Source organism: Falco peregrinus, chromosome 1 (assembly GCF_023634155.1).
Source record: "Falco peregrinus isolate bFalPer1 chromosome 1, bFalPer1.pri, whole genome shotgun sequence".
Classification (NCBI taxonomy): Eukaryota; Metazoa; Chordata; class Aves; order Falconiformes; family Falconidae; genus Falco; species Falco peregrinus.
In genome coordinates this window covers 63533577-63546799 of record NC_073721.1, presented here as the reverse complement: position 1 = coordinate 63546799, position 13223 = coordinate 63533577, and the positions used below count along the sequence as shown (strand labels likewise).

The following is a 13223-nucleotide window of genomic DNA, read 5'->3' as shown; positions in this document are numbered from 1 at the left end:
GCCTGAAACATCACGTGTCAGGAGAGAACTGTGTGTCTCGCTTATGGCAAGACTAGTTTGAAACCAATAGCTCTGGGACAAAGACACTGTTTCCAGCATGGTAGGTCATCACCTTCATTTCCCGTTCATAGACTGGGCATTTTCCCCAAGGAAAGAAATTGCTCAGGTGTCTGGGTACCTTTGTTTTGCCATGTAACAGCAAACCAATGCAATCAGTAGCTGCAGAGCACATTCTGCCAGCAATTCGAGTAAGTGAAGAGTTTGTAGAACAGCAGTGCTAGGAGTGTTATGGCTAGTGGAGGAATCTGAAAGCATCAAATGCTTAAGGTGAGAAGCATATGCAGAGTTAAAGACCTATCAAACATGTTCATTTACGTAATTTGAAAACTTCCTTTTCTGTAGCTGCAAGATTTGGCATGTAGAAATTCTGAGGAGACAGTGGAAATGAGTATTTTGTCATGCTTACATAAGGAATAGTATTTGAAATTTACAGTCTATCTTTTGTTCTAGCATCTTTCACAGTATCAAAGAGAAGACTAACGAGACACTAATGTGAAATGTTAAAAAAGAGGATTTTTTTAAAAAATATTTTTTTTTAGTTTACTTCTCTGTTCATTTTCTGTATTTACCATAGATTCTTCAGTTCTCAGCCAAAGGGTTATTTGCAAACTGTTTGCTCTAAATATGAGAGCTGTATTCTATGGTGCTGAACTAGCATCACCAGAAACATTTAAAAGTATTTCCTATCAATCTATATTTTGGAACCAAACTGACAAACATAGTGAGGAGCTAACCTTTGGGGGCTTGTAAACTCAAAAGTAATAATTAGGCCCCAAAACAGTAACAGAAAGAAATTTTATATGTGCAAAATCATATAAACAGTTTTTCTGTCTCTGTGGGGCTTTTCACTGAATATGCAAGATACCAGAGTAAGCAAACGAAGTTAATAAATTGCACTCGCTAAAGTGTTTGTTAGTTGAGAGGTAATAAATGAAAGCAGGTAGTACATGAAGCAACCCTTCTTCCTGCTCTATTTTGAAAGGTTCCTACCTACCTGCACCCTCTTTCTTCCACAGAGTAAAAGATCAGACTCCTAGTAGGAAACAGAGTAAGACTGTTTGTTTAGCAAAGGGGCAGAAAAAGCCAACACAGCTGCATGCAGTGAGATCACCACATTTATCTCACTGGGTCTGAATTCTCTTACTGCAGTCACCTCCCTTCTGTGCAATGTTTCCCAGGTTTCAACAATCAAGTCAGATTTAAACTTATTTGTAAGAGACATGAAATCCTTTAGTTACCCCCTTACATTTAACACTACACTCTGGATTCCACAATAAAATGTATATGTACTTTGGTGTGGGTGTTCCTCCTAATGGACTATGCAGTCCTATAATCAACGTGATGAAAACCAGAGATGAAACTAAATGGAACCTGGAAAGAATTAACTCAAGTCCTCTCGATCTCACAGCACCAGTAATGAACATAATCAGCTACTGGAAAACTCACCAAACATGTAGATTTTCAAGCCTTTAGCCTTTGAATTCAAAGGTGGATGATTCTCCAAGAAGTATCATTTTATTATCCAAAGTTATAAGCCTCAGAATGGGACATGCCACATGATTTATTTGTTAGTTTTAACATTAGCTAGAATAATGACTTTAGGGTCTACGAAATGTATTTGATCTGCCCCCCTCCCCCAATCCATTTTTAATACTAGTAATGCAGCAAGCTTTTCCTTTAAACTTGTTGTTGAATAGACCTGGGGAAACTTTCCAAATAAAGTTTTATTTAGAAGCACTTAAAATGCCATTAATGGAATTTCAGTATATAGCAAAGTCCAGAACCTACTGGACATAAAAAAATACTGTAAAATATTGTAAAATACAGATTTCAAGTTATTTGGATAGCTCAAATATTCCATCAAATGGTCTCAGTGAAGAAGTGATTTTATAAGACATCTTTGTCACATGTTGCTAAACATTTTCACTTGCTTTAGTTGGAAAGAATTTGTACTTTAAGAAAATCTGGATTGAACTTTGCAGAAGTAGCCAGTCCTGGAAGCTATGCCCAACCAATCCACGTTTTATCTGTGCATAATAGCGCAAAGTGTGTTGCAAGGCAGACTAGTGTGACGGAAGGTTGGTGGATATACATACTAAAAAAGCTTTAACAGTCCAGGGAAGGTAATTCTTTACCAGGTCTTTCCAGAAGCTACAGTGATTTTTGATTTTGGAATTCTGCTCTGCAAATACATGAGAAATGAGAGTACTGAATTATTTCATTTTGATAAGTAAGTTTCTGAAGCTCCTGCAACCACTCTTTTCTCTCTCAATGTATATGTGTGTCTATATATATACACACACACACGCATACATACATCTCTAGATACACACACACACATCTTCCCACGATGTGACAATGACTAGAAGTGTGGAAGTTACTTCTTTCCTAATCTTTGAGATCTAAAATACTTTTTAGCAAGTCCGAGTCACCATTTAGCGTCTGGTGCCACCTTGTGGCTGCAAACACACATCGCAGGTATAAGTTTTTTTGCAGCAGAAGCCATTAATTAGAAGTAATAAAAAGAGAAAGATTTTAAGTATTGAATCGTGTACAGAAATGGAGCTATATTCATAAATAACAGATGGCAAATGGAACATCTGATTTTACAGTACAGTTTATGCCTATGTTTAGGAGGAGGGATCGGTATGAAGAAAAACAAGCATGGGGGAAAAAAAAGAGGAGGAAACGGGGAAAATGCCTGACAACAGAACTGGAGAAATATAGTTTAAGTGTCTTGCGAGACAAAAAGTAATATTATGCCAAAATATTTTCAAAAATCTGGAATTGCAACTTGTGTTATGTAGAAAGCCCAAAAAGCTGGGTAGCAAAGAAATAAAAAGTGCGAGCAACTTATCCCTTAAGTGGAGGTCTGCCTGAATGCTGCTGCACTCAGCAAAGCTTACCAAAACAAGCAGCAGCGGCACTGATACCTTTCAGGGTAAAAACATTCTGTCTGTGACTCGCTACAGATTTCAGTTACTGTGCTGTGGAGCTTAAATCACATTTACCTCTTGCTACATGAAAGGCAACTACAATGGTGCTCCATCTCCACTTTTTTTCTCTCTGAAAACAAAAATTAAGACTATACATTAAAGTATTCATCACATGAAGGGGGGTGCTGTACCATCTATCCAACATAGCTTTGGAAGAAAGTAATTTACAAGTCTTCTGAATTTTTTGTTGCAGAATACAGTGATTTTTCCTCAATTATTCTTTATAAAAACAGGAATTGAAGTCAGATTTCAGAAATGCTATTAAGCTCATGGTCATTTAGAGATGAGGAAGAATTTTTTGGCGTTATACCAAATAACACATTCTAATGAAGCAGGTGCTGCAGGTTTGCAAACTATAATTTTAATATTTTAATTTTAAATGAAGTGATTTAGACTTAGCTGAATAAAACAACATAAAAAACCCCAATAAAAACAGACAATCCAACAACCAAGCCACAAAACCAAAAGAAATATATGAGTTATCAATGAACATTATTCAGTGGCTTCTTCTTTTTAATAAGCCAACCAACCAACCACAACAAAAAAAATCCCAATACAAAAAACCCACCCACAAACTAAACCCAAACCACACCTTCCCACCGCAACCCCCCCAATCATTCATAAACCTGGTACTCCGTTCCAACCGTAGCAAACAACTCCCTGTTGACCACAGGCTACAAGTAAAACAAGGTTTTTGGCACTTCTGACCCCACCTCACTTGAGCACATCAAATATCAAGCCAGCAGCTCTTTTGGAAGGTGAGGGATGCCCTCACTACACTTAAGCTACATTAGTCAGACTGAAGCTGGGTTTAGTACCTGCAGTTCCTACCTGCAACAGGTGCTATTGGCAGCAGCAGAAAACGTGGGAAGCCTCCAAATACTTCAGAAAACTACATAACATGGGCTGATAACCGAGACAGTTCCCTTATTGGTGCCTTCCATAGCCATTACCATTGCTCCCTCACTCTCCTTGTCCCTGTTTTCTTCCAAATCAATAAACACGTTGGAAAGCAAGGCAACATAATACATTTATGAGAGAGGACTCGCTCCCAACAGGTGGAGCCTGAAGGGACGAGTGGGTTGGAAAAGGCCTGAGAAGCAAGCAAAACTGGCAGTTTGGAGTAGTCTCTCCCCCAGTACGTTTCTAGTCACTGTATTATCTTTGCATTAGTATTGCAAGTGCAATAGTAATCCTAAAGCTACCGGCCACTGTTCTTGAATCACACAGTAGTTCTGCATCTGCCACACACGGTACAGATGCTGTAGATGCTGAAGAAGGGGTCACACACATACACAACACACGCACACAGAGGGCAAATTTCTGGCACAACTGAAGATAAACCACATAATTTTCCATTCCCCTTTCTATGCCACTCAAATTAAGAGATTTATTTTTCGAAGAGGAATAGAAGTGAAAGAAGTGTGAGTATAGAAAGGGATGCATTTAGCAGCGGCATGTATCAGTGCATATGACTGACAACTGACATCCTCTTGTATCATAACCACTGTGAACAGAGGGTAACCACACAGGTGGTATCTTTATTTCACAAGATTAAAGATACAGTACAAAATGAATCTGTACATCTTTCTATTAACAGAATTTGTTTACACAATTATATTACATTTGACCAGCCTTTATACTGATTTTAAATACAAAATAAATTTACAAAACTCCTACAAGACCCTTTAAAGAACTGCAGCTGATAAAAACAAAGGGTTCCCCCAATAGTCCTTATTTGCCATATGCATTTGCAGTAGTTCAAATCAAACTAAATCTTTTTAGTTTAATATTCTCTGAAACAAAAATAGAATTTCAGTTCATTGTTGCCTATATAAAAAGGAAGCAACTTGCAAAGGTGAGTGTGATCCCCTTTTATAGGCCAAAACTAGCATATAATCGGTGGAAACTAGATAATGCATAGTCTTAAAAGTCCTTTCACAACCCATCTTTTAATATTCTTCTCTGAAAAGGGTAACAGTTGATAGTTTTTATTTGAATAAAAGTAGTGGACTTACGGAAGATGCCTAAAAAAAATGAGTAAAACTGTCTTGCAAGTGTCTCATTGGGATATTTGTATCAAAGGCCTTTTCTACTACGCTGTCCCATAGTGGACAATACAAAGCCAGGAAAATTATTTCAACAGACAGTTCTGGGACAAGTTTCAGAGTGATGAACTTGAATCCTGTTTTCTCAACATTCAGCATTTTTTCAACCAGCAAGAACAGCCAGTGCGTGTGATTAATAATTTGAGGTGCAGAACAGCGTTTCCCCCCCCTGACTTTCCACAGTTTTCCTACATTTAGAACTCCTAAAACCAACAGTTACTGCTCTGCAGTTCCATTCTCTGTGCAGGGAGAAAAAAGCATGTGTCCAGGAAGGTCAAACAGGCAGGCTCTGGCCTATGTTACTGTAGACAAAGAATACATGTTTTTCCATTCAAAGCATACTGAACATACCCAGAAAGGCTTCTCTCAAATCAGGTTTGCCTTCTAAAATGCTCCTGCATGTACACTGTAAGACAACCCGTGTGCTACCAAATGGGAATAGTACTTCACTGCAGTAAACTGAGCAACCCAGCTCCTTCAGGAAAAGAGCTGCTTGACAAACTGAGTGCACGAGAAACATATTGCTAGTAAGAGTTAAATATACTCCCTTCGAAATGCAAGTTTCAGAACAGGGTAGCAAGGGATTGTCACAAAAACTTAAATCATGTTGTAGACAACTGATTTAGAAAATGTACTCATTTCTTTAATCCCTGAGTTAACTCGCCATTACTTATGGTAAATACCTTTTTACTACTACCACTTCACTCAAATGAATGTCATCTGAAAAAGTTAGTGGTAGTAATTTGGTGGAAAGGAAAAAAGCAGGATAGACTTCCTTATTGCTTCTTCATAAAAGCAGTTCTTTAAAGTGAAATAACTTGCTGATCTTCAATCGTTTTCTTCTGCTGATTTCTTGGATGTAAAAATGCATCAGGTTCAGTGAAAGTCAGCTGTAAGGCTGTCACATAGCAGCAATGATGAGAGGTTCTCATGCAAACAGAATTTAGTTCTAGTAGATCAAACAACCAAAATATTTTAATAATGCAGTAAAAAATTTGTTAAACATCCTAAGAGACCAATACCAATGAACCGATGGTATTTAACTGGAAAACGTTTTCCATATAATCTTTAATTTATTCATGCCAAGCTAATAAAAGCTATTAAGTGACAGAGGCAAAAATACTTCAGAGGGAGTGTTCAGAAGTCACAGATATCTTAGAAATGCAGCTGGGAGTGCTGTACATTTTAGACACTACATTGAAGTTCAATACTGTTCCATCTGCTAATGATGATGAAGTCTGAACAAGACATTCCTCTATCACATGCTGCAACCCTCCACACTAAAATGAAAGATTTGTCTTCACATAACCAGCATAAGCATTCTGAAGTATTGAGAAGTTCTACCTCTATTTCAATACCAGTCATCCATGACACTTCAGTTTACAAAAGAGTGGATTGCTTCTTTCCCAAACAACAGATCTATTTGCAGCACTCTCCTTACAAATGTACTAAGTATAAAACCATACCAAAAATCTCCATTCTAAATAAAGCATATTGATATGTTGCTGCCAATCCACTGGAAAAATATTTGCAGGGAAGGAAGCCCTTAATCCTTTAAACACAACAGCTTTTGTCAGAAAGCAGCTAAAGCCTCTTCATTTGTATTTCGTTCAGCTTTATGACAGTATATTCAGAGGGTTTAATGCTAATACAGAAACAAATATTTAACCGCCACTGGTAAATAAGAACAGAAACTTCTGCATTTCTTGCTTCTAAACTACTCCCCCACTGCTTCCCACTCCCAGCCCCTGAAATTATAGTTCAATGAAAATCGTTACTAAGTGAATATTCCTCTTGCAGTCTAAAAACATCAGTCCACAGGTCGTATTCTTTACATTCACTAAAAGGCCTTTGCACTGACCTGGTGGTATCAAGAAGCCGTAAACGATTAGTCTTCTTTCTCTTTGGATTTTCTTGTTACAAGGGATCCTTAGGATAGCGCAGCCAGAGACGTTACTTTGACTTTCTCATGTATGCCAGGTACAAGAAAGGTTAGTGACAGCCAGAGCACTGCTGTGATTGAACGTAGGATTGTTATCAGTCAGCCAGACTTTGGAGGAGCATCACTGGCATAAGCCCAGGCTTTTTTGTAGAGAGTATGCATCTTTGGGGCCCTTTGTTTGGTCAATGCATTAAACAGATGCATGCATGAGATGCCACACACGTTGCCCTCTCGCAGTGCACATCACCTACAGGACTGCTGAAAATTAAATACAGAACTTTCACCTCTAAAAAGAAACAAAGAAAAAGGTAAGCTAATTCAGTCACCTTTCTGGCTCTGTCCTTTTTTCAGTGGCCATAATACTGGTGCTTTCTGCAATCTAGACTCAGCCTCTTTGTAAGAGCAAGTTTAAATAATTTAGGAACACTACCAATTTGGTTTTAAGTCATGAAGTATTGCAAAGTACACAGGCTCCAAAAAAGTTTTAGAAGGATGCGAGAACTAGGCACCGTGTAGCTAGTTTTCAACTGATGAGCTTTACAGACCCAATATGTCCCAACCTGCCTCCTGGGCTACATACCGTCTGCTGAGAACTGTCTAGTCTAAGGGGAATGGAGGAAAATACTTGAAACAAAAAAAGCACAAATGGAGAGTGGCATGTTTGCTGGCTTAGTTTTACAGAGTTTATAAATAATCCATGTTAAACCATCCAAGACAGCATAAAAGACCCAAACTGTAAGAAATACTAAGAAATAACAAAATAAGGATTGTAGAAATACTTGGGATGTGGAGCAGAATATAAGTTCATACAGCTCTAGTCTTTTTAGAGTTTGAATATAGTTCAGCTTCTTGGACTTAAATTGGCCATGAAATTATTATTACTTTTATATAGGGCAACTGCTATCAAGCAGGCAAAAACCTTCCAAAGCTAGCCTTCTGCTCTCTCTAGCAGATGAAAAGGACTGAATAAAGAGGAACTAGATACAGCAGGCAACATTTTTGTAGTAGCACTCTTGTGTTTCCATGAAAAAAAAGCCATAGTGTTATTCCATTGGCACTGAAATAACATTCAAATCAGTTTCAAAAGAATTTTCTTATCCCTGAAAAAAGGCATCATTCTAAGCAGCTTTCAGACTTTTTTTTTTTTAACTTCTTTGCGCCTCTTTTGGGGGAAGGACAGTTGATCCAAAGTCCTAAATCACAATGAAAATTGTTCCTTTTGGAAAAATCCAGTTCTTTCACTGAGGCTCTTGTTGCTATTGCGGTGGTTGATGCTCTGGTGGTGGTTCTTGTTGAGGCACAGCTGGCCGCAGTCCTGCTGGTCTGGGAATTGCCTGATGCTGCCTTTGTCTGTAAGCTATAATTGTTCCCAGAAGCAAGGCGATGATGGTCATAAGGTAAAGGTCCCATTCAGGCCCCAGCAGCTGGTCCATATCAATATGTGAGAATACCTCCCTTATCTAAGAAACAAGAAGTTTACATCATCATGTCAAAGAGCAAGAATGGGAAGTTACTTTGATTTTAAATTTGTCTTGTAACATTTTTTCATGTACAAGTACCAGTTTTAAAACTTCAGTAGCTCTCTTCCTCTCTGAAAAAACAGTACCACATCAGTGACATTCTTAACAACTAAATGCCATTAAGACTAAGAGCCATGCAATACAGTATGAGCTATCCTATTTTCTGTTTTAGAGATCAAGGTTCACGATACGTAGCTTTATGGCTTTCACAGAGCATTGAAGTACAGAGTTTAAATCAGAAGGAGGTAGGTATGTAACCATACCAGTTGTCTTAAAGTTGAGCAAGTACTACAGACACAGAGGTAGTGAACTGCTCAAGCCAGCAGGAGACTACCATGAATGACAGAACATTAAGCCCCGGGATGCTTATGTGGCACAATGCTGAGGTTTGTGCAGGTATGGTACGGGGAAGGTAAAGTGACTTGCTGTTAGTTTTTGACTGAACTGCCTTTTTATCAGACTTCCATTCACATTAGCATTAGCCAACACACAGTTTATGCTTCATTACTGTATCTGATGGCACTACAGAGTCATTGCCAACTTAAGTTTGCATCAGCAGATTTAAAACTTGGAATATCTGTGTTCTGCATACTAGCTTCTGTGAGTGCTACATGGATGTTTGCTCAATTGATTTAGAGTATTTCAACTGTCTGCTCCTGAAAGTCCCCTGTCTCAAGACTATTAAATTCTGTCAGACTTACCTGGATTGCTTGAACTTGCCAGTGCTGTAAGTGGTAATAACTTCTGTATCATTTGAATTTATTAAGTAAACCAAAAGGCCGGAAGATGTCAGAATACTGACAAATATTTCAGATACTATATAGAAAGAATTTACCTAAGTTCTAGACAAATACTTTTTTTCACTCAGTAGAAGCTCTGCACAATGGCTGAACCATCTAATACAAATAATAATTTTTTCCCCGACAGAAATTAAAGTACAACTCAAGTGGGATTGTTACAGCTGAATATAAAATAGCATCAGAATTAGGGCTACAAAAAAGTATTTATTTTCTTGAACACTGATTATGTCATTGTAATCATCTCCTTAACATTGCTAGCAGATGGTCATGGATAAGAACAGTCAAACAGGTTAGGGAAATTCTTTTCAAGGGAAGAACAGCACAGAAGAGCACGGGCTGTGCATATTTCAGTTTCACACAATTGCACAAATAATAGGAATCACAGCTTCAGTAATTCCCTTAATATGCAACAATACAAACACAACTATCCTGTTTTCAGAAGGTTCAAGTAAGACTTCTGCTTCAGTAAGATTACAACTCATGTTTCTTTGAAAACTAGCCATTTGTTGTTTTTCCTTTTAATTCTGGAAGACTTACATTGATATCTCGTACATACTGCAAAGAATAAATCACTCCAAGCTTGCAAAGTGCTAGGAAGACTGGAACCTGAGCATCTGGGCTTGCTTCAGCTGCCATGTCATAGAATCGTTTTGCAAGATGAATATCCTAAAGTTAAGAAAATACAAAGCTTAATTTTGAAGAAATTGAAAAATTAACCATAAAATCTAGAGCTTTTTCTAGAAGGTATTGTATACTGTCATTTGAATACAAGGGTTTTGGTCAAGTTCAACTCTTTCTTCCATAGTGGAGCTATAGGAGAGGGAAGTATTATTCACCTGCATAAAGCATGGCTGCATACACCCATTGTGAGCCCCTGTGTACTCATTTCAGCTACCTATGTGTAGCCATCCCTGCTTCGGGTTGGAGAATACTCTGTGCAAACGATAGCACTAGGACTCACTTTTCTCAAATTCTTAGCAGTTACAGTAAACATGATGGAATAACATTTTTCATGTTTTTATTACTTGCTCTGAATTGGGTTGGTTTCAAGGCAGAAGCAAAAGTATAAGTCCATGCCTGAAAGGATTTTTTATTTTTTTTTAAAGAAAACATCCCAACTTTAGCACTGTTACTTTTAGCTGCAGGCTCACTTTCAAAAGTTAACTAGTTTTGAGGACTCAGTTAAAAAGAGAAAACAGTCCTACAATAAAATCTGAAGATAAACTTCAGAAATAATTCTGTTTGCGTACTGTATTTTCACTTCTACAGCTAGGTGAGCATGCAGTTTTCAAATGTTGATCGCTTGCCGCTGCCCAAGTACCAATACTGAGCTAAGACTTGCCCTTCACTGCTCTGACCTTTTGCCAAGAATTTAGGGGAAAAGAAGCAAAAATTGGTCTTTTACTGAACCAACACAATAATTAAAAGGTGCATACCTAGCCAAAACTCAATGTTGAAGCTGACTGAAAATAAGAAAAATTAAACCATTTCTTACAGTTTCAGGTCACCCAGAAGATATTACTAAAATCATACATTAATTGCATGAATTAATGATACATTAAGGTAAGGTAGGCTGCTCAAAATTAGTATGCAAATACTAACTACATTCTTTTGACACATACAAGAACATGGTGCTCTGGATTCCCTGTTTTAGTCAATTACTGACAGCAATATGCCATGGGCTTCCTTGGAGGACCAGATATACTGCCTTCTTTTAGGCAACATAGTTTGTAAAGGGAATTGTGGCCTAGCCCGATTTGAAGATCCATTGCTAAAAATTGTATTGTTGTTGGTGCTTATGGCTTGTTACTTGAAGATGCTCAGAACTTGTTTGCAAAAGGTCACGATACAGAAAACGAATTATCAGCGTTTCAGAGGACGAGAACAATCTTGTGCCAAAACACTCTGAACCTGGAGCTGATGTACATTAACTTCATTACACTTCAAAGTCTTGAAAGCATTACTCGAGCATATGGCACTCTTTTTGCCTATCGTCACAACTGTGGGCAAATAGCTTTTTTCCCCGTCTGTGCCTTATTTCTTCACGTAGGTAAGCGTGAAATGGATATACATATCCATCTGCTACTGGAGAATGTATTGGGAGACATGCTAACTCCTACAAAGTGGTTATATAGTGCCTAAAGCCCAGTAGTGGTTATGGACTTAATCTAGTATTAGTAAATGCACTGCAATGGAGCAGACTATTAGCCTACAGCTTACTCACCTGCTTGATTCCCAATCCCTTCTCATGCATGTAGCCCAGATTAAACATTGCTTGGGCACTGTGCTGTTGCTCTGATGCCAGTCGATAGTGAATAAATGCAGTTTCGTAATCAACATCAGTACCAAATCCATAAAAATGGTAATCTCCAAGTTTAATTCTTGCAACTGTATATCCTATAAACCAAGAAACAACAACAAAAAAATAGCTAGGCAAAGAAAGCCTGATATGGGCTTTAGTATTACTTTCCACAGTTTGCATGAACTGTTTCCCTTTTTTCCTCTCACATAAACTCTTTATAATTTATTTGGGTTTTTGTTTTGTTTGGTGGTTTTGTTGTGGGTTTTTTCTTTTTTTTGTTTTTTGGTTTTTTAAATTTGGTTTAGCTAACCAAAATGCAACCAATTTCTGTTTTCAGGGAAGTCCTTTTCCCAGTAATGCTACCAACATTTTTATTGCTATTTAGTGGGATAAGTTGAAAACCTGTGTCATGTTGTTCATAGCCACTTATTACAGGAAAACTTTTCATTTACTATATAGCCATTAAAGGCTTCAGCTTTGTCTTTAAAACAGAGACACTGCAAACCTGAAAAATAAAATTTTTCATCATCATTTGGTAATCGAATACTTAGCCATTCCATCCTCTCGATTTCTAACTTCCTACTAAAAGCCAAGTAGGTCTGAAGATTTTCAGACAAAACCCTTGGGATCCACTGCATGATACACTTGCTCTTAAGCAAAAAGCTAGCATCGAGACATTGATGTAGATGCACCCATACGAAAGTTAGAGACCTCACACTGAGATATTTAATTATTAAGTTTAGTTTTACTTATTTTAGGATAGATCACAAGCACCAGAGTTTAAACTTGGGTTGGCTGGACACGAAGATATCACTCTTCATCACTGAGCTTTGCTTGCTTTGAATAGGAAACTGCATTTCTTATAAATGATGACAAGTACTAAAATCCTAGAGAATACTTTGTACCTATTTTTCCAAATGGATTTATTTTTAGAAAAGTCAGTGTAAACATTCCTTATGCTGTTTAACACTGCTCTATAATTCCATATGGAATGATAAAAGAAACACACCATACATTGTTTTAGTCCCTTTAATCTTCAGGATCTCAGAACAGCTCAGAACTGCAAGCCTATTGCAATGACATTATAGCTAACAGTGGAACAAAGAACAACTACCCTATGTGGAATATAACTAATGTTGAACAGGAGGTAAGCTTTCCTTCCTTCCTTCCCTGTTTCATAAAACCCATGAAATTAAATGTTAATGGCTCTACTAAAAATAAACTGTAATCAGAATTGTGAGGTATGGAACATACCTTGAGAGGCTGCTCTATTCCAGTGAAGCAAAGCCCGAGGATAGGTTTCATTTTCTCCTACTATGCTAGCTTCTTCTAGAGAAGAAAGTAATTCAGTTAAATAGGAGCATGGCACACACACACAAGACCACAAAAAACCCCCACGCTTATACTCAGACTGCTGAAAGGAATTAAAAACTTGAAGTAATCTGTGCTATAGCACAAACAAGATTCAACTCAGCTGAAACTTTTAAAAACCAAT

General features: G+C 37.7%; 1 protein-coding gene across 2 annotated transcripts in view; it reads right to left on the bottom strand.

Moving 5' to 3' along the window:
• Positions 1 to 4577: 4577 nt before the first annotated feature.
• SEL1L (SEL1L adaptor subunit of ERAD E3 ubiquitin ligase) overlaps positions 4578 to 13223 on the bottom strand; it is a 34089-nt gene continuing 25443 nt past the window's right edge. Inside the window, exons 18-21 of one of the 2 annotated variants that reach the window (XM_055802767.1) lie at positions 12983 to 13054; positions 11651 to 11823; positions 9964 to 10092; positions 4578 to 8566 (exon numbers count right to left, since the gene is read on the bottom strand). In XM_055802767.1, the coding sequence (XP_055658742.1) occupies positions 8363 to 8566; positions 9964 to 10092; positions 11651 to 11823; positions 12983 to 13054 (578 nt within the window). In that variant the 3' untranslated portion in view covers positions 4578 to 8362. Of the gene's footprint in view, positions 8567 to 9963; positions 10093 to 11650; positions 11824 to 12982; positions 13058 to 13223 lie in introns of both variants that reach the window. The other variant, XM_055802762.1, reaches the window with a different exon arrangement.